This window comes from Catharus ustulatus, chromosome 5 (assembly GCF_009819885.2).
Source record: "Catharus ustulatus isolate bCatUst1 chromosome 5, bCatUst1.pri.v2, whole genome shotgun sequence".
In the NCBI taxonomy this organism is placed as follows: Eukaryota; Metazoa; Chordata; class Aves; order Passeriformes; family Turdidae; genus Catharus; species Catharus ustulatus.
Window position 1 is genome coordinate 55,410,646 of NC_046225.1, and position 23,320 is coordinate 55,433,965.

General features: G+C 33.4%; 1 protein-coding gene across 5 annotated transcripts in view; it reads right to left on the minus strand.

Moving 5' to 3' along the window:
- The window catches only part of PCDH7 (protocadherin 7), a 281,533-nt gene that overhangs the window by 216,102 nt on the left and 42,111 nt on the right, over nucleotides 1–23,320 (minus strand). The window contains exon 5 of one of the 5 annotated variants that reach the window (XM_033061292.2): nucleotides 10,620–10,679. The exons of the other annotated variants lie outside the window; for them this stretch is intronic. Coding sequence (XP_032917183.1) covers nucleotides 10,620–10,679 — 60 coding nt within the window. The remainder of the gene's footprint in view (nucleotides 1–10,619; nucleotides 10,680–23,320) is intronic. 5 annotated transcript variants of the gene reach the window in all.

The window sequence follows — 23,320 nt, forward strand, 5'->3', positions numbered from 1 at the left end:
GATAATATAGCATGCAATAAAATAATGATAAATATGGTCATAGCAAAAAATCAGTTAAAGGGTTTACAGTTATACAGGCCAAAAAGTCCAACCAAGCAGGGATAAAAATAAAAGCTGGTTCAAAAATGTATGATGAAGAATGCACAGAAATAAAAAAACCACAACCAAGATAACTCATTAGAAAATGAAGAAAGAGGTTTAAAAACAATAATTTAATTCTTATTGTTTATTAGTTCTTCAGTAGAACTACTGCACTGAGACATTATGGTTTTTTATTAATAGAAAATTATTAATGCTGCTGCAATCAGTAACAATGACTTTCTCTTTCATCAGCTAGTGATCTGGTGTTGATCAGATGATGAAATCAAAGAAAATGAATTGGTAAACCAGCTGGAGTAAGTATTGTTGATATGATTTAAGACAACAACAGAAACAAAGGAGTTTTCTCATTTTTCTTTAGTTCACTGTCTAGAAAAGTGTGATTTCATTTATGCTTATAAAAAGTGTGCATAAAATCCTTATCTAATATGTAGACTAAATGTGGATAAATTACAGCACAATCCAAATACAATGCAAAGATAAGATCTTGGGATTTTTTGTGTCCTACCCTGTATTTTTACAATGGGATATAAACATGCACAAATTATGAGAAATTTGTGGTTTTAATCCTTTCCACTCTATGAGTCAAAATTTAGGAAAGGGTACCACATCCTTCTGTTTGAATTGAGTGAATGAGAATTTTAAAATACTAAAGGACCAGCAAAATACACACAGACTCTCCCTCATTCAATTTTTTGCACAATAATTACTACAGAGAGCTATGAATGCACAGTACTATGAATAATAAAACATCTGTGAATTACATAATGTTACTAAGTACATTCCAAATGGTTTGCATATATTAACCCACAGACACAGGTTGGTACTTATTTTAAACAAAAACAAAAAAAAAAAAAAAAAAAAAAAAAAAAGGCATTTCACAAAGGCCCTGGAAGTCCATTATGTTACCCAGTTCTCCAGTTCTCACATATTACTCTAAGGAATGTGATGCTATTGTTACACCACAATAAACAATTGTCACAGTAACAACTCTCAGTGACAGGTAGCAATATCTCTGGGAAATCAATCAACTTCAATAAAACAGTTTACAGAAATGTAATTTCTTCTTGTATTTTAAACTGACTAGAGTTTACATGGAAAATAAATGAATATGAGGAACTTTTATACATACCAGGATTCCATATTTTCACATCATTTCATATTGCCATTGAAATGCAGAAGCAAACTTTGAGCCCATCTCACCTTCTGACAATCAGATAAATGTTCCTTTCTATCACTGCAGACTTCACACATCTTGATTGGAGCCCTCTGTTTTAGAAGTGTCCCAACACCACCCTGGTAATAAATAATTTTAAGATTTGCATGCTTGCTGTTAGCTTTAATACATGATGTGCCGCTTTTTCACTTCTGAAGCAAGCCTTTTATAAGCAGCTATAGTAGTCTCTTGACAGTGTAATACAGATATGGATCCATAATTATAAAGGGAAGTCAAAATTATGATTTCTCTACTGTATATTCTTCTTAATGACTAGCTCAGAAACAGGAACATGGGACTATTGTTTTAAACAAAAGTCTGAAATCCCAAGAGGTTTAGATTAATATTAGATTTTTTTAAAATCACCTTTTTTTCTCTCTCTGAAATCACCTACTCTTTCAACTAACAGAAACCAGTCACTTAGTAAAAATACAAAATGTTTCATTATTCGATTATAGGCTGATACTATTATTTGAAAAAGTCTTTACTATGAAGTAGCATAATGCTTACCCTCACCTAGTCATATATGACATCAGACAATTTGACAGTTTACTATATTAAAACCTGATTCACACCCTCCTGAAGTCACTGATTCACATTTTCCTTTTACTTTCTTGAGTCAGAAGTCTTTTAAAAGTCAAATGCTGTTCATCCTTTCACTCTAGTATGCAACACTCCAAACTCATCTCACAACTGCCTCCTCTAATGTTATGACCTCCATGGTAAGATAGTGCAGGAAAGGTTTATTCAGTATAAAAAACCTAGGATGAGGCTCTAGGGTTTATGAAATTAACAGATGGCCTCAGCCTAAGTGTATTTAAAGGAGATTTTATTTTTTAATGAAAATAATTTGAGATTGAGTATGTAACCAATACTCAGGTATGTATTTGATCTTATCCCAGAAATAATTCAAGATAGATCATCCAGGTTACTATATGGGCTATATTCCATTCCTGTTCCTATTAAAAGCAGATTACAGAGTGACTAAAGCTACTTATGATTTTTCAAGCTTACCAGTATTAATTTGAATGAGATAATAGATGAGGGAAGCATGATTGGCAGCCATTCCATCCACAAAAAGTACAAATCTCTTCAGCAGAATTTCAATGGATTGCAGAACTAAGTATCAAAAGATCTAGTTATAATTTGATCTTCCATTTTTTAAATAGTCATACTTCTGATAACGTTATTCACTCAATTTTTTTCTGAAAAATAGACATTTGCCATATTTACATTCTGTCTTAAAATGCAGTACTGCAAAGTATTACCAAAGTTTGGATATGTACAATGAGGTATTAGACATGCAACATAAAGTCTGTTGATGTTCAAAAATCATGAAGTGCACACAGTGAGTTATGAATCCAGTCTTAAGTTCCAACCATTGACATCCGTGTTGGGGACAAGAATTCTATTTGCCTTATCTTTCCTGGTTATGGCATGTAGGAAAGCAGTTAGTGCGTCTGAACAGGCCCTGAGAGACAGATGAAAAAGCCAGAGAGATGACACAGATGTCCAGAATCTTCCCATCTGACACCTGGCTGAATTCACACTGTTTATTATAAGATGTGGATAGCCATCTGTCCATCTGTCTGGTGGTTACACTTAAGGGTCATATTGTTTCGAAGAGTTAATCACTGGAGTAAATAATAGGAAAGATTTTTGAAAATTCAACACTATTTCCTGCATGAACTATAATAGTCAGAATACCAGAAATTCAGCAGAGTCAGTGCACTATAAGAGAAAAGTTTTAACATATTTCCAATAAATTATGCAAAAAAAGAAAATATTACATTTTAGAGACAATTCTCTGCCTTTTTTCCCACATCATGTTAATAAGAGAAAAAGTTATTATTCTGAAAATGGCAAAGCTGAAATTATAATGCCAGATCTCATGACTCTATTTTTTTTAACTTCAACCTATAAAAACACCACACATGTGCAGATGAAGAGTTTCCCTAAATTTTATACTAGAGTATAAATCAGCAAATTCCCATTGACACTCATGTATCTTGGGTAGAATTTACTTGAGTAGTTCTTACCATGTACTCTGATGCAATCTGTCCTGCATGTATATAATACACCAGGCAGTCAAGGCACAGAGATCTAAGGTGGCTTCTTTCATCCCATGATAGTAGGCCAGTGTCATTAACAAGATCCCCAATGCCCACTTCCCAGTTCTACGTAGTAAACAGATTCTTAATTTGAAATCAATGCAGTTTATGATATAAATGAATGCTTTATCAAATAGACAAATCAGATAGAAATATATCCTGTTATATGCATGCTTTATGTTTAAGTAGAAATCTGAAAAAAAAGTCAGGGAGATTCTAGAAAGTTAATGGACTGAATGGCAATTCAAACATCTTCTGGCTTGTTTCAAGATTTACTAACGTGTCATCTTCTATGATCACTTACAGTAATGAATTCTGGAAAGCAGAGATCCTGACATTACTATCTGATCTCCCATAGTTATAAAGCCTATTTTCTGAAAGTAGTTTTTACCTTGATGTGTATTACAATAAGCCTCAAACTCAATCAAAGGTACGAAAAAAAAATTAATATAAAAATGACCCTAAAAACATGTATAAAAATAGTATGTCTTTTTCAAAATTTAGCCTATCCAAAATAACTTTTCGAGAGAAATCAAAATCTGCTGGTGCTGCTCGGAGACTGTTCTAATTTCAGTGAGAATGATTAAAAGCAAAGTGCACAAGGTTGAATGGAAGTGCTCCACTACCCAACACAAAATGAAATTGTATCATATTAAAAATCTAATGCTCTATTTAAAAATTAAATTCACTTTTTTATTTACATTTTTTAAATGGGAGAATAAAAATTTAAAACCAATTTATTAGTACTGCCCCTATTTTTTTACCTTTTCATTATTTCAATATTAATACCAGAAATCAACACCATCAAAGTAAGAAAAATAGAGGAAAAATAGAGGTTGCTTCAAGAGATTTTATTTGGTTTATCTCCCTGTATACATTTCAAGTTCTTTAGGAATGATTCAATGTCTGTACATGAGAAAAGCACAAGCTTTGCTCAAAAGCTATGATCAGTTTCATAAAAATATTCAAACTGATCTTCCCTGAAAGATCAAAAACTGAACTCCACAGGTAACCATTAATTATCAACTCCTTATCACTGCAAGATGCTCAGATTTCAGATACCTTTAAGCATCTGAAAAACGAGCATGACATGGTGTCACGGGCATGACATAAATTTTACAGACACATGTAGCTGTACTATTTACAGTCTCCTTTCACCATCTTCTTTGCACTATAAACTCTTTATCATGCATAGGAAACACCTGACTAATTGCATCAGGAAGTCTACCCTTTTTATTCCATAACACTGCCTATAACTGCTTCTTTCAGGCTCCCTGGAGCTTTAATTCACAACTTTTTAATGCCCTCCACAGGGAGTATTTCAAAATGAGGGATGGAAGCAGGATGAAGGAAACAAGAAAAACACTGAGTCTCCCACAGCTTGTCTAGTTTTCTCTTTATAATGTAAGCTTCTCAGGACAAAGCTCATGTATCGTTGTGTCACTACCAGCACTGAGTTTATAATCAATGGTTTCACAATACTATTGAATTAGTTACTGCCATGGCTTTTCTCCAATTTGGTGAAAGACTTTACCCACTAACCGTGTCAATATATTCATATTTCACAGTCATGAAATACCTGTATAAAAACAGATGTGCCATCTACTTTCAAAACCAACATAAAATATTGATTTAATAATGAATTTTAATAATATTAAAATTTTTAAACATAAAAAGTGTAACCTGATTTTCTTTTCTTCATTGCAGCATGGTTAAATCTAAAGTATTTTTTGACAAAAGTGTCAAAAATATATACTGCTGAAGTGTGTATATATATATATGTATATGTGTATATATATGTTAATGTCCCATATACATAATGATGAAAATTAATATCGCTTTCAAACATTTTGTCCAGTAGACAGTTTATAGCTGTTAACCAAAAAAGGATTTACTCCGAAAAGCATTTCTCCCATCTTCAGTGAAACATTTGAAGCATTTCTACAATATCATATTTCTCTTTACAGACATTTCTGTGGATCTGGTAGATTACACCTTGTAAGTAATTTACAAAACAAAATGGATCAAAGAATTTTCTCTGACAATGAAAATTACCCTGTTCACAAGTGTAACCCCAAAGAAGTTGGTACTAGTGGCAGATACAGGAACAGAGACTGATTTTCCTGGTTTATAACCCTTCAACAGCTAGACCAATTTTCTGCCCCTCCATACAAATGCTGTTGTGTTGTCAGTAACCTCAAATATGCAAATTGTCTTCTATCATTAGATGTATGCTAACACAAACCAAGTGTGATCAGACATTTCTACTTAAAAGTGTTCCATGTCAGCTGACATTAGATGCAGAAAGATTTGGAGCTTGAACACATAAAATTCCTCTGCGATTAAACGTGTCTATAGACTCCCAGAGAGACACCAAAAAAGGTTTCATCTTAAATGTAAGAAAAACAACTTAGGCTGAATGAAAGGGTGCCCACATATGCCTAGTTGCTACTGATTGTGACACTATGCAGCTAGGCGAGATGCCAAACTTTACAATAATCATAATTCACCTGTTAAAATTATACCTATGTAACTGGTTACATGCTAACTCCCTTCTTAGAGGTGAAAGATGAGACTAGCTAGAGTTATCTTTACTTCCTGTATACTTCTACTATTCTCACAGTACAGGGCTGTATAGCAGAATAAAATTATCATTCTTCCAAGAGTAAAAAGGAAAAGCAGATGGACACTATGATATCGAACTCTGCCCACACTTCTTATGAGGTTAATTAGTTTTATATACTACTCTTTTGCTTACATTTGTTAAAATAAAATTGCTCTAGACAATATTCAAGAAGTGCTACCTTTTATGCAGAAACAATTGTCAGCACACAGTTTCACAGTTTAAAAAAAGGTTATTTTGTGTCAAAAGCCAATTGAAAATTCTGCTTTCCTGAATAAAAACTGTGCAAAATGTAACATAAACAGATAATTACGCCTGATAAAATAGGCTTTAGAGCATAATGAGGTTTATTAAAGCAGAACATTTTTCTCTGTTATATTTCTCATGGATAATACATAAATAAATACAGCATTTATATGTTTAAATAATAAAAAATTGATTTTTTTTTAATTGGCTTGATTGACACTTGTTATTTAAAATCATGTTACTGGGCTAGACTAAGACCATCTAAATGTGAAAATTAATCTGATTTGGAAGAAAAAAAAATTTAAACTAAATGTAGAAACATTAATGCCTTTCTTGAAATTCACCACTGAAAAATATTGAAGGCTCTGTGGTAACTGCCAGGGGTCATAACAAACTTATTTTCTTTTTTTTTTTTTTTTTTTTTTTTTTTTTTGGTGAAATATTAATCTACTGGGGTGTGGTGGAGAAGAGAATTCAATTGTGGCTTCTTGGTATTTCAGGAACACATTCCAACAAAAACAAAGAGCTTAGTGCTAAACTGAAATTATAGGCTCCTTCATGGTGATGGAAAGGATTTAAACATTTGTCACATTCATCATATTTGCTCTTAATGCAGATTCTGGTAAAATATTGAGAACAACATAAAAGATAGAAGAGCATTTCACATATTTATAGCTTTCCCTAAAAGAAATGTCAAAAGTCAGATATAATATCTGCAAGCACAATAGCTTAATTTTTCCCCAATGAAAAGGGAGATAATACTGGGTTTGTAAGAATGCATAATTAAGTATACATTGGAAATTTAAATATAGCTGGTGCATTTGAGAGTACAAAGCTATCTTTTACTAGCTCAGCGAAATTTAATCTATTGAATGACTCTCAAAGAATAAAATGAGTAACGGATTAAAGTATGGATTGTCCAGACTTTTTAGATGATGAGTCGGTGAATCCAAGAATCTGTGCTTACAGGCCTAAATGGAGCTTGCAGGAAGAGTAGGGACAGAGTTTTTTCATAAGCCTGAGAAATCTCAGGTTAAGGTTTTAAATTGTTTATGAGCCTTTGCAAAAACAATTTACTTGAATTGAATTGTATTGTTAACCCTGAGACTGAAATGTGATCTGGGTGGTGCAAGTTTACTTAATTTAATCCTTTAGTCTAGGTTTGATAGATAGTTTAGCAAGCTGTATTCTACTGCAAAGACCATATCTACTTCTCCATTTATATGTAAAAAATTGCATTTGGAATCATTGAAAATGCCTCTACAAATCATGACAGTACACATTCACCAGAAGTAGAACCATTAAGAAGAGAAAAAGTGATCTTGTGCCATACCGCCTCCTTTCCCAATGGTTGCACTTCATACAATATTCTTATCAATAATTTTTCTAAGTTGTTTTGTGACTAGCTAAAAAAAATTGCATGTCACAAATCCCCTGATAGTTTTCTATTGACATATCTTGTTCTTTAGTGTTCTTGTATAAAACCATTGAAAATAAAATGATACTGGGAAAAGAGTGGTCTTTACTTATAAAAGAAATCTCTGGGTATATTCGGCTCATATGAGTAAGACAATTCATATCTAGCTTTGAAAGCTCTAAATTAACCTCTTCCTAAAAGATAGGAAAATGAGAGTCAGATTGACGAATTTTTTCTCTCATCCAAGCAGGACAACGGCAAACAGAAAATAGAATGTCACTTGTCACAGATATCTTTCACTCCTTCATTCTGACATAAAAAAAGACACTACCCAACAATGAAGCAGCCATAGGAGGCAAAGAGGAAATAAATAGTTCATAAAAGCTATATTACCACTTGTAATTCTGAAGCTCCCAGTATCTTGCAAGTTGATGTAGCAGAAGAAGAAACTCTTCATTTGGTCTCCCACTGTTTTGCTGCCCTTTCCCCAATGGTATTGTAGCAGGAGGCAATATAAAAGTGCTTTTATTCCATACAAATTTCTTGACTGCTAAGCTCTCTGAAATCTGAAAATTAGAGTAGTTGCACATTTTTTTCTTTTGAGGGTTCTTTCTTAGCAATTGCTTCTGACCAGAAAATTGAATACAGAAGATTGAAATTGCAATGAACACAGAAGACACAGTTCTGATTTCATTTCCAGTTGAAGAATAATTTTATTGAAACAAAATTGCTTTATTTGAAATAAGAATCTGATTAGAAGTACTTAACAATGCCTTTACATATTTCAGGTTTAATTTTTTTCTTAGATAATGTCTGTATTCAGAAAAAGGCTGAAATTTTCATAGATATATTTGCTTACTTAGTGCATTTATTTCTGCAAAATGTTACATCTTAAATATTTTGGTGGTTTTTTTCCTCTTTTTTTCTCATATTAAGGTAAGATTTTCAAGGGCTCCAAACCCCAAATATGCTCCATGGACTGCAGGTATTTCATACACCATTTCTAAGCACCAATTGAACTAAAGAAAAGGGATAGAAAATGCAAAAGAAACAACTTGTTTGTGCTGATTTTTTTGACAAAGTCATTGGTGCCAGTCTTTATAGTTCTCTGATATTCCTAAACAATGCTTTCCAATAGAAAACTGTGCTTTTCTTCATCTCTTTTGCATCTTTTTCCTTCTTGTTCCTGTACATCTTAACTGTAATTTTCTTTATGTATTTTATTAATTTTTTTTCACAGGATTACTAAAGTTCCAGACTAGCAATCAAGTTTCAATAAACAATGTACACATAGAAAGCCTGAATCAATTCAAAAATGAAAGAATTGATTTTTTTATTTTAATTTTGCTCATTGATTTTGTTCACAGAAAACAAAATCAATATGGGAGCAGCCTACTGACTTTGAAGTTTGATAATATATTTCAGTACAATAAAGAGGTCAAAGCCCCTACTGTATCATAGATTCTTCCACTCAAAACTAATTACTCCAAATGGAAATAAGTGGTAGACTATCAGTTTTGAAGGGATAAACACAAAGGGTGAACTAATTCAGACATAAACTCATAACAATCAGGAGAGAAAAAGTATTTTTCGGCATTTCTGTTCATACAGTTGAAAAGCCATATTGTGAAGGCAAGTCACAATATACAGTTTTTTTACAAATATAATGTAGTTTTCTCACACAGTTATACCAGATTTACATCACAAACTTCAGTGGGCTGAAGTTATGCTTTATTTCTTAGAAAAATACCTTGTTGGAAAATTATTATTCAAATATCCTCTTTTGCTGTTTCTTATGATGAAGGATATGACTAAATAAAGTATTTAGGGGAAAATATTCAGCCTTTCTCTAAATTGTAATGATATACAGAGTAACTTCCAAATATATGTATAAAATGAATATAAAATTGATGTGTGTATATAATATAAAATTGGAGTTGGCACTATAGTCTTTATTTTTATGTGATGTATATAGCTTTATTGTGACTGTAGTCAGAGGTTTGCTGCAAACATTTTTTTGATACTGGCAGTTGTACAATCCTTGATACAATTCTTTTAGTCTGCAGTGCTCTAGTCAAGTGAATTCAGTTGTCTTTAGCAACCAAGCTATATGTGTACCATGTGAGTGACTACTGATTTTCCTATCTTCTGATAGTCATTTAGCATGTTTGGTTTCTTCTTTGTATCTACCTCAATTTCCTTGTAGAGACATTTCTCTCAGCAAAATCTGAAGGACCCAATGCTGCTTGACTTGAATCCTCCTCCACACTTTCCCTTATGGTTCGAGCAGGACAAAGATTTTCAAATATTAAGACTCTTTCTGGATTTACAGAATTTCAGTTCTGAGGTATATTTTTTTCTTTGTTTATCTAGCATATCACCAGGGTCAGGTTTTTTTGGTTTTTTTTCAGCAAACCACAAACACTTCATTGATTCAAACTCTGAAAATTCAACCTTGTTCACACTCATCTCTCAGTTACTAATTCAATAAGTCATCTAATCAAATTTCAGTCCTTTCAAAGATGGAATAAAGAAGAAAATACTGAGTGTTTTCATCCTAATCATACTCCTGAAGTAGATGCTATTTTATCCTCTTCCTCCACTTGTGCTCAACAAACCATTTGTTTTCCAGTTTTGGATTTTTTGCTCTATTTAATATCACTCCAAATGCATCCAAAATGTAATCTGAATCTCTTGTTTTCAGGAGTTTTTATCATTATTAGTCATGTTTTGTTTTGTGTTTTTTCTAATAGCTTTGCTTTAGAGGTCCACTTAGTTCTGCAGTAACCCTGCCCCCTGGGAATCAATGTCTTAACAAAAGAGTAAAGAGAGTTCATGGATTTTGTGATCCAACGTCCCTTAGAGTTGGAGTGTCATTTCATAAATAATTCACTTACGAGCACATACATTCATTTTACATGATTCCTCAATGTGACCAGGGTGCTGCGTAGTCTGCACTGTATCCACCTACAAAAAATACAGAAATACATGTCTGCTTACCAGATGTGAGTAGAGTTTGGCTAACTTAATCCTCTACCATGGATCTTACTAGTGAGCAAAAAATTTCTCTTCTCTGTCTTAGGTCCAAACATATTCCATAGAATAACTATTTTGGCAGCAAAGACAGTTAGAACTCTTTCATACAGACATGTACAGAAACATACTGTTTCATATTTCTTAAGAAAAAGAAAGAATTAAGTGAACTATGCCCAGAAACAGGCGGTTTAAAATTACAGATAAATTGGAGTGATTTATAAATTCTTCTCTTTCTTACTCAGAGTTACTGCAGATTTTTTCTACTCTGGAAAATAATATAGATGCCTCAGGTATCAGTGATGAGCATAACTCTTCCCCATTAAATGATGGCATAAACAGTGCAGTACAGAGAGTTAAAAGAAGCAAAAAGTAGGAATATTACAAGAAACCAAACGAGCAACTCCCCTTTCCCTTCATCTCTCACCCAACCACCAGATAAAATGGAGTGAGCAAGCCAGATTTGAATCTGACTGTACATACAGTATACAACGACAATTCTATGAACATCTGTATTCTTCAAAATGCCAGGTATCAAATATCTTGCTCTAAGGTGGACATAAAGAAAATGGAGAACTAGGGAAGAACCTTCTTCCTTTGAATCACTTCGATCAATATGCTTTGATGGAAAAGAGACACCAGAGATAGTGCACATCTAGTGATAAACAATGAAGGTTTCTGTCTAGTATATTCTTAGAAACAGCACTTTAAACATCACTTGTAATTGGGTCATCCACACAAAAAATATTAACCCATTATTGTTGGTTATATAACATATACTGTTGGCTTTCATCAGTCTTTTCAGCTTTTCCAGTACTGTTGAATAATTAATAATTTATTTTACATCACTGACTACTGTATCCTTATTTAACGAATCATTTTTTCTAATCTGTTACACATATGTAAATTTAAAACCAAATTACACAAAAGTAGGATAGCAATGTCAAGCATCTCCATGAAACATCTTTTACTGTATGAACATAATCCATAAAAGGCTCTCAAATGTCCTCAAATAATAACGTCTGCTCCTCAATCTAAATATGATCTTGGTACATGAAGCCATCTGGGACAAGCAAGCAAAACATTCTGTTTTGGTTGCAGAAGAAATATGTTTACACCTCAGTAAAATTCTTCATCATCACAAACCAAATTACATACAAATCTCTTTGTTCAATTTACATTGACTTAACTGGACAAAACAGCAAAAACACTAAATAGGCCAAAACAATTAATTTTAAAAAGCAGGTAATCTTTCTATCTATCTATCTGTCTGTTTATCTACCTATTTTATTGATCTATCTGTACCTTTCATTCAAGTTCATTGACTAAATCATTTTTTATATGAATATGAATAACTCGTAAGTTAGGAGTTTTGAGTTTTGTTAACTTTAAGGAGAGTACATTCACTGGAATACTAGACTTGTCTAGTATGCAATCAACCGGGATCTGTTAACGCGTATTTTAAATATCTTTTTCCAAAATATAAACACAATTGTGAGGATTTGGTTCATTCATAAGATATTTCTGAGGTAAAAAAAGTTCATAGGTGTAACTTATACCTTCTATAACTAGAGCTTTCTTGTTTGACGGATACTGATACTAATTTTTTCAGTTAAAAAATAAAATCATAAATTGCAACAGAAAAGCTAAAACAAGCAAAACAAATTACTTGGCACATACTAGACAAATTATTGAATCTTTTTTATCACAAATGCAATATATTATATCATTAAATCTCAAGCAATCATGGACGTCTCATTGTGTGTGTGTCTATATTACCTACAGTACACCTGATGCAGCATACAAAGAGAAGGATGTCTGTAATTTGATGTGCCTCTTTACATTCCATCCTAACAAGCAACAAAGCCTGCATCACCTGCCAATTTTTGGCACACACTGTGCAGGCATGGAAAGTAAACTGATGGAAGGCCTTGCACCTGCACTGCAGGTGCTACACACTGCGAGACAGTCTAAAGACAACACTGGAGCAAATCAATGCTTCAAAATGCTCAGTGGTGCTCAGAAATATGTACAGAAGGACCGCAAACATATTCTGAAGCTGAATTCACATCCAAATGACACACTCCGTGTAATTAGTAGATGCATCTATACATAGTAAGTGACAGAAAATAATTTGAAAATTGACTACTCTCCCCAAATTTCTGTTTTCTACAGCAGTTGAAGAATCTTGCTAATTTTCATGAAATTGATCCAATGTCTTGTTCCTTCTTCCATTTCCTTGCACAAAAACGCCCATACACCAGAGTTAAATGAAGAACTGAAAGTCACTACTTCAGTGAGCAAGAAGCTTGCAGTTCTCTACTAATCCAGTCCATAATACTAAAATACAGGCCTGGAAGTTTCTTATTAGATACTGAGTACACTTGCCTATCATAGGCATAATTTTGCATAATTTCTTGATAGGTTACAATTCTTTTGTCTGAGTATTTTATTGGGAAATTGCTTCCAGAATTTCAGTGCTGCTGTACATAAAAATTATTGTAAAGAAACCCCAAATTTATTCATAGATCTTAATTTCTGTTTCTCTTCTTTCCTTAATTTACATATTCATTGTCATTGGGAGCCGACCTTTTAGTATTAGTGATATATATTTGCTATTAATTGTAATTATTTTTCATTAAATAAGTGAGAAGTCATACTTCAACAGAGTATAGTGATCCCAGCCATTATTAACTCCTGCAAGTACAGTTTTATTGTGGAGGTTTTTTGCCACTCATTTCACTTTATTCTTAGAACTGTGTCTCTGTCTGTAAATATGTCATGATTGCAATATATATTATATATTCATTTGATTGACATGTGCACACGACTAAAAATGTCACAGATTACAAGTTTCTGCAACATTCTTAAATGGAACTGAAAGGCACAACATGCTCATTTTTGCCCACTATGGGAAATTCCAGATAAAAATATATCTCCGTAGATTTCCTGTTATATTTCACACGATACTTCTACATTATTTTTAAACTTCTTATACACATGTAACTTCATTTTCAGTTTGTGGTAGAAATCAAAATAGGATGTGGGGAACTACACAAAGTGTACTGAATATATTTCCTTAGGATGTACATGTTGCATAAGGAAAAGCTAATTCTCATATTCTTAAATGAAAAAAATTAATCAGTAAATAAAATATTCACTATCTTTAAGTTGTGCCATTTGTAGACACATGCAAAGGCCACATATAGGGCAAAAAACAGGCAAAATGGAACTCATGAACAGTCTTTTTCTGAATAAGAAATTAATGAGGACTTCTATACATGATCACAAAGGTATACATAGTTTTTGATAATTAAAATTTCTGTAATATATAGATGGTCAAAATTAATATAAAATTTTAACAATCTTGAGAATAAAATTAAAAAAGAGAAGTTAAAGAAAACAGTTTTAAAGGGCAACATACCTATAGTTAGTACACAGTTTATCATTATTGTATTCTCATCTAACCTCATTTAAATTAGTCACATTTTTTCTGAGTCCTGCATGTTATCAAAACAAATATTTTTAGTTCTTACCAAAACAAAAACAAAACAAAAAAACTACAAGCAAATAATCAAATTATCCTCTTTACTCTTCATTACAAGCATAAAATTGATAAAATAAATATCTATCATCCGCTATCTTTACAAACTTCTTGGCTAATTGATTTCCTTCTCACATTATGCTTATTTTGAACGTTTAGGAATCTGTCAAATCCCACCATTTATGTTATTTTCATAGTCACACTTTGCAATAATATGGTGACATATTGACCACTTTTGATGTTAAACACAAGAGGACTACTGCCTCACAAAGACAGTGGTTATAGATGGAAGATCTGTGAACAGGTCACTGACATGAAAGTAATTAATTCATCCTCAAAAAATAAAGAATTTACAATTTATAATTTTTGAAAAATCATTCCATTTAAATGATTAGGAATCAGTGATTATGATAAGCATATACCTTCTATTATTAGTAGGTAGGAATAAAAACCAAAATAAAGTATGTCCCATTTAACTCTCCAATCTGCTCTCTCAGAAGCAGTGCAATATTTTTAAAATTGCCTATTCAATGCTGTTTACTAGAATGACTTGCCTCTCTTGAAGCACAGAACTGTCTTCATTACAGTCCACTATAAAGATATCAGTGTTCTACCTTCACTACATATGCATTGACTTGTGTCAGGTAGACCACATTCAGAAATATAGCTTGCTAACTATTTTGAAAGCGCAGAGTGGAATAACATAGCATTAATCTACCTAAAACTTCTCACTAATGCAAACTTTCATACGGTTTGCATTCAACTTATGTAAAACATTTATCAAAATTCAGTCACCTTGCTTATTAAGAAGCACTGTAATGATAAGAATGATATCTATTTAAGCTATTTATTACAATCACGCCACAGAAACTCTGGACCTCCTTAAAAACTGAACAATACTGCCACATCAAGAAAAAAAAAGGTTCACAGGAAAACAGAAGCACAAGTACTCATATCCTTAGATGACTCTGTTGCTACAAACCTCACAGTGAGAAGCTTGTGCTGCTCTTTAAACACCTTACAGAACATAGTTTAATCTTGGTGTAGATACTGCTACTAATAGTTTAATCCATCATAATGGAACTAAGACCTTAAAAGCATGGCCCACATTTTGTTGGGTTTTTTCCCTTTCTTAGGAATACACAAATTTACTAGAAGGAAAATATTGTGTAATTCTGTTATTCTAAATGGATGAAGTTCCATTTCAAAATTATCAAGATATTTTTATGTTACCTCAGAGAGTCAAAATCCCTTTTTTTTTTTTTCAGTTCCTAAACTAAACATATTTCCTGTTATGATAATATTGTTCTTTAATGTTCTGCTGATATTTATTCCCAGTATATTTATGAAGAGCAATCACATTTCCTCACCACAGTTACTCTCCTAAGGCGCTGAGGTAAATGCAGCAGTGACTAAAAACCAGGCAGCAGAAATAGTTACCATCTGCTCCACCCTTCTGATGGGCATTCAGGCCTTCAGGGCAGGGTTATATTAAATGCCGGTGAAAGAACTCATGTGCTATTGCAGTCTTCAGCTGGGTGTATGAAAGTAAAAGAATTCCAGTTTTGGCTTACCCTGATATACAAAGCAGTGGTTCACTAAGTGATTCAAAAGAGCTTCAAATATTTGTGCCTTGAGGACAGTAACAACTTCTGCCATCCAATTTTAGCTTGCCACAGCACGTCTCTCAGAGCCTTAAGTCTGAATAACCAAAGCCCTTTTAGTCTTCTCTTCCACAACTAAGTCTATATCCCATGGTTATTAGACAGCTTTTTCTGAATGTTTAAAAGTAAGCTTAATTCTTCCTGAAAATGGTTGACTAGAATAACAGAACGATTTTTCAGATGAAGTCTCATTAATGACTTCTCAAATGACCTGACTATGTCTGTTTCTCTAACAGCAGCACACAAATTGATACAGTCTTATATTGCAAAAATAAATTTGTTTGTCACTAGTACTCTTAGTAACTCTTGCCTAATATATTAAATTCTTCTCTTTTTCTACTGCTCCCATATCTCCTAACTGAATTTACAACTTGTTCTTGTTTTTTTTTTTTTTTTTAAAGATTTAAATCCTAAAGTCTAGAATGTTTTCTAGTCCTTCATCTAATACAATCTAATTCTCACACAAATTCATGTTTATCATATTTGTTCCATAATCAAGTACCCTTATTACATTTACACTAATTTTGCTTTAAAATATGTAGCAAAAAGATTCTTAAGGCAGATACTTGACTCAAGTAGCTTCTTATAATGCTTACAGTAATTTCACGATTATAAGCCGCACCATTTTGACTAAAATTTTGGTCCGAATCCAAAGTGCGGCTTATATACTGACAAAGAACAAAAAATTGCTGTTTTAGTTTGGAGGACAGGTGTCTGCTGAGAAAGGCAGGAGCTTCTCTTTGAAATGGAGAATGTAAACCCCCTCCCTCCAAATTATTATAATTTTGAAATCAAGGGGCTTTCAGGCAAAAATATGGGAATTAGGAATAACAGTTCTTTTCTAGGGAAATGAAAAGAAACAAACCCCAAACCCTGACAAAGTCAGAGTAAAATCTGACACCCTGTCAGGCAGGGTGTTGGTAGCAGCCCCATTCAATGGTGGCTGCATCCTCCTGCAGTGACAGATGTGATTCAGTTGGAGCAGTGCTCCTGTAGAAGGTGCAGGTTCCCGCTAAAGGTCCAGTGGTGAGGTGGAGAAATCCAGTTTTCCTCTGGAGTCCAGGGGAAATTAAGGGCTCCCTTAGTTTCCCAAAACCTTTGTTTTTATCTTGGTAAGAAATGTTGGGCTCTTCCCCCTGGCTGGAGCGACTTCCAATGGGATGAAGTAATTTTATAAGTCACACAGTGGGACTCAATGGGCCATTAGCAGAAAATTACCCTCTAGAGGAAGGATGGGTTTTGAAAAGATAAAGAAAAATGCCCTACCTGGTTTCAATGGATGGCCCATTAGCAAAATATCTGCCGTTGAGATAAGGATCACTACCCCCATCCTCAACAGATGGTGATAGAATAGATATCTTTTATCACACTCTGTATTTTAACATGCGGCTTATAATCAGGTGCAGCTTATATTTGGACAAAGAACGAAAATTTGCTGGCACCCGGAAGTGCGGCTTATAATCAGTGTGGCTTATAATCGTGAAATTACTGTACCTTTGCAAGAAAACCAATTGTCATCTCATTTAAGTGAATTTCCAACATATTTTTTGATTCCTTTAGTAGTATCCATCTTCCTCAGGTGCACAAATAATTTCCCAAGTGGCACAGTATCAACTGATTGCTGAAGTCCAAGGAGAGAGATTACTAAATTTTCTTTGTCTTGAAAATTGGTTATCTTTTCAAAGAAAGTTATCAGATTGGTTTGTATGAACTCTTTTCAGTAAAGGCATTTTCAATTTTCATGCTATCTTCCATCGCTCTTTATACCAGTAACTTAATTTTTTTTCATATCAACTCTGCTCTACTGTTTGATAAAAGATGAGGTCACACTTTTAGATCTTTGAGTCCTTTCTTTTCCATCTTCTCCACTACTTAAACATAAGTACTGTATTTGCTATTCTCCAACAAAACAGTACCCTTTTTTTCCTAACAGATTTATTTAAAATAGCATGTAGCATGCTTTGCTCTCTAGCACTCAGAATTCTGTGGTGATGCCTATCAGGTCCTACTTGTCTTACATACATCAGACTCCTGGTTTTGCTTTTACCTTGGACGCTTCCAGTTTTTGCCTCCCATGTATATCTCTATCAAATCTACATAGCCTTTCACTTCTAAGTGAAATAATAATTGTCCTGATTCTCTCTCTTGGCCTTATAGCTTAATAAAATTTTCTTTTAATCATCTCTTTAATGTCTACCTCAGTTGACTGATGATGACCACACCCCTACAATCTCTCTGATTATCTGACTTCCCATATCCCTCCTTATCCCACTCATGGCAATTTCCTGATCTTGCAATTTATTCCATTTAAAAAAATCTTCTCATGCATCTACATGGGATAGACACCTTTGTAGCTGAGACTCTGAGAAGGAATTTGAGATATTTTACTTCACAGACTAGTGTGAAGAATATTTCTGCATCAAAATCCCCACCTTCCTCCTACCCGTCAGTGTATATGAAAACATTGTCCACTGCTATTACTGAAGGCTAATTCTGAAGAGAATAAACAGTATTGATTGAACAGGGGATATATTTTTCAAAGTCCTAGAATTAATCTGCTTAGAGGCAAAATGTCTGTCTTCTCTATTAACGATCCTTTGTCATGTCAAACATAGTGTTATATTTATTTATAATTTCTCTAGCCATTGTATTGTACTCCTCAAGACAGAAAGAAAATTAAGAATGGCAAGACTTCAGAGTCTAATGAATAAAAAAGCTCAGGTAAAAGACAAATACTTTTTTATGTAATTTTATTTTTTAGAGGCATTAATATTAGGTTGTTTTGAAGGAGACTTTTAAAATCATTGCCTAATATATAATCTGTTCAGAATGGTAGTTGTCATTTAATTTTGTTGCTTACCAAGGTTTCCATTTGCACGTACAAAGTCAGAAAGAGCTTTTAGTGAAGTGTTCATGAGAAGCAGAAAAATTACTCAAGGAATTAATTACTTTATAGATATATTTAAAACAGATCACTGATGTGGTAGAAATAGAAAGCTGATACATTTATTGCTTACTTTGTTAAGAAAAGTCTTACTTTTCATCTCATGGGCCCAACAGACTTCACAGGAAAGCTGTATACTCCAGGCCTTTGGAGACCCTGGGCCACAGACTTCAGGGGTTGCTCTTGCCCCACCACCTGCCCCTCAGCCCGCCTGCTTGCCCTTGACTGAGAGAGGTATTTGTTCTTCTCTCCAGTCAAAATGCACTAATACATGTGTGAAGCAGAGACCTGCTGCTCCTTCTCATGTGAGTAAAACTCCATCCATCAGACAGCAAAGACTATTATCCCAAAGGCACAGTAGGGTTCTAAAGGTGGAGACTTACATAGCAGCCAAAACTAAAAGAAAAAAGTTATGGAAAGCAAGGAGAGTGAAAGATGTAGGGAAGTTGGTTTAACTGTTCTGTGCAGGATCCTTAGGCAGGAAATGACAGATGTTGCAGCCTTTATATTAAATTTCAAAGTACAAGTAGATATCACTGTCACGTACAAAACTCACTGATCATAACAATACCTCTCCTGGTAGAGATGTTTCAGTGAAAAAAACACACACACAAAAAAAAAAAACCCAACCAAAAAACCCCACCAAAAACCAAACAAAAAATAAACAAACAAACAGACAAAAACACAGCCCGTCAAAAACTATGAAGAAAATGTCAGAAGATGAAAGAAAGCACTTTTACCAGTGTACCATTTGAAAAAGAAATGTCGCAACAGGCTTAGGTTGAACCCAGTGTTTGAACATATCACAGAAAACATGTAAAATACAGACTCCAAAAGCAAATTAAAGGAGAGTGTTGATCAGTAAACAAAACATAAAATTAGGCTTCCAGAATCCCTCTTAAGTGTACCTCCAAGTTACAATCAAAAGGATTTTAAAAGGTACAAATTCTCAGTTAGTCTGTACATTCATCTAAATAATCACTTATGTTATGGAAACATTATAATGATAAACTAAGTTTATAAAGAATAAAATTATTCTTAGATGCTATGTTACACGTATGCAAAACACTAAATTGCTGGAACAATGCCATAAACCTGTCTGTATTGTCAACTGTTCACTTTCTTAAAACTAAGTTCAAAGCAAGAAGGGGTTTTTTGCATCTATGCCTTCGTTTCAAAGGAAACATAAATTCCATGCTTCTAAATCACTTGCAACTTTTAAAGTCCTTTATCAAGAAGTATGGTGTTTCTTAACAAATAAGAGCTTATTTTATAGTGTACCTTATGAGTACACTATGGTAGATTAATTTAACTAAAGTCTGTCAAATTATAGTAAGGTTTTTTTTGCGTTTTGCATATATAATTGCTTTTTCTTCTCTAGTCTCTTTTTGATACTGGGAACAGAGAAAGGTTTTTTTATCTTTAATATATGATGTAGAATGAAGAATTAAAAAAAAAAAAAAACAGTTAATGATGTGATCTTTAATTTATTAGACACACTTTTAAATTAAACCTAAAATGACCAAAATTAAGCTATATTTGACAATGATTATACACATGAAATGATATCACATATCTAAATTAGGCTGTCCTGCTAAGAGTTCACATGTAAAATATCTGAACAGTGGAAAGTAACAAATGTTGCATTCAAATATTTGTAAGATCAGTTGAATTACCTCACATTAGGTTGCATTTGAACACAGTAGAGCTTACACAGTTACAATTTTAGGTAACTACTAATCCTTTCGCACATAAATTCCTCATGACCAATTAATATATGTACAGAATTCGCACATGAGTACTAAATAAACACCATAAACTGGTTTAGTTTAGGGTTCGGTTTTTTCTCATATTTGATCAAAAATAAAAAAAAATCTTTTTCCAGTAAAGTAGCAAAATCTTTATTGTAAGATGCAAAATCATTCTTTAAGTATGTCTCCACTTCTTTTGTATTAAATTACATCTAATATGCAGAGGGAAAAGGCTTTTTTCCGTCCAAGTAAGTTACAGAAGGATAGTCCAGTTTATTTTTACATGGCTGCCCCTACTCAGAATATTAGCAGCTGTAGTACTCAGGAGTAAGACAAATAAAAATGGTCCCATATCTCAGAGGGGATATTAACAAAATAATATATTTTCCAATTAGGTTTCAAGAGACATCTCTTCACCAATCAAACTGGGCTTAGCCTGGCTGGCAAGCAGAGTACACCAGCCAAGACTGATAGGTTACAATTCTAGATATTTATTTGTGGGGGTTTCTATTTCAAATGGAAGGATGCCTCAGAAATTAAGAGTGAGTGCAGTACTTCATATATATTTTAATTGGTTTTCTGTATCACTGTAGAGCATTTTACAAATGAAAGGCCTCTCTCTTCAAATAGACTCCTGAGCTGATTTAATCTTAAAATTTGCATAACCTTTTTCCTGATGCCTTTTCAGTAGTTATTTCTTGTAACTTGAGTCCTCCTTTGGATACACACAAACACAGAATTTTTTTGTGAGAAGTTTCTAAATAATGGCTTAGCTTCTTCAAGAAATTGAGAGATCTTCTAAGACATTTTCTTAAAGACTTTGTGCAACATATCCGAGGGAGAAAACACTAATACTTTACTCCAACTTCTGGCTTTCCTAGAAACAAACAAATACCTGGTGTAGGTCCATAAACACCCTTTGCTTTGTAGGATGAAAAATACTTAAGTCCCTTCTGTGCATCAGGCAGGAACTTGAGAAATCTAAGGCTGTAGATCTTTTGTTTGGCTCTGTTACATTTAAAATAATGCACATTCATTTTGGAATATTGTAGAAGGGGCTAAAAAGAAGGAAAATATCTTGGCAGGTTTTAGTATCATACAGTATCTAAGCTGTGTTGGAGCAGATTGCCAAATAAGTCAAATTCATTGCAGAACATGAAGAAAACAGCAGCAGCATGAGCTCTGGTGTGTCCTGGTTGGCATTTGTACAGACTGTGGGTGCCACACGGGGCTTGTACTTTGTGGATAATGGGTTCCACTCTCAAGAGAACTTCAAACCTCAGTAAAGTCTTTCTGCAAATTATTTATTTTGAGTTGAATGTGAAGGGAATGTACACTTGCAACAAGTCTTATGCCACATTTAAAAGTAGCAGAAGAGAAACTTACACTGGACATTTACCCCTCTGCTACTAGGATGAGCAAGAATTTCATCATGAGCATTTATATCTGCTCAATTGGAGAGCCATGCTCAATAAACAATTCCCCCTTTCCTACTTTAAAGACTGTGTTTACAATACCTGTCTTTGTAGATGCTTGCTAATACTCAAAACGATTGAAACAAGCAGGTCAGATCAACTTCCTGATTCGTGATCCACAAAAGTGCAGCAGGAACCCATGAAACTGAGTGTTTAGAAAACCAGATCTGACAAAAATCTTCTTCTGAAGTTATTTACAAAATATAACTTTGAAGTCCATAAGACTTCGTTTCAGTTTCCTTTTACCAAATTTTACACTGATTATCTCTTTGTTGCTATGTTTCATGAAAGCCTGTTATGATTCAAAACTATCCAAAGATAACAATTAAACCAGAAGGATTATGCTACTCACAGAGTGTTTTACATTTAGTAAGCCATTGTTCTACCATATGCTTATAAAGAGAGAAGAGAGAAGGAAAAAAATAAAAGGAACTAAAAAGGTGTTGCATCTTCAATGAGCGCAGACATTTTAGATTTACTTGATTTACACAATTTTTTTAAGAGTGAAAAGCAATCTCTGACAAAACTGTCATCTTTAAAATATGGTGATATTTCATTTTCTCCCTTCTGTACTATTTAGATTTCTGGGAACTGAAATACTTCCAGCAATCACTGTGTCCAATTTTTCAGAGTTGTCACTTCCTAGCAAATCTGCTTAAGCAAAATACTTATGTTATAAAACAGAGCAAACATGATATAAAAGACATTCTACATTTCTTTGCAGGACAACTAGTATTCAAATACAAAACAGAATGAATATGTAAACATCTGTAATTTGTGTCCTATGAACTCTTTTAAACTGTAAATCTGATTAATTTCCAAAGATGATAGAATTAGCTGACTTTTTGACTTAGCTGGTTTTATTTTTTTTCACAGTAATTATAATCAACACTATAAAATGAAAAAAAATAATCAAAATGCTATTTCCAAAGAAAACATTCCAGGTCACTAAAACTTACAAAAAACCACTTCCTCTGAAAGACAGAAAATCAGAAGATGCTCAGTTTTAACCCTCTGTGGTTAACATGCTCTTTTGGACTGTATGTGATGCCCTGCAAGGCAACGTAAAACTGGAACAACTTTACACTTAGGTACCTTTAGCCTCCAATACAAAGAGAACAGCTATTACATGAAATGCAAGCAAATCCTGTACGTTGCTAAAAGCTACACTAAAAATGTTGGTTACTTAAGACCAAT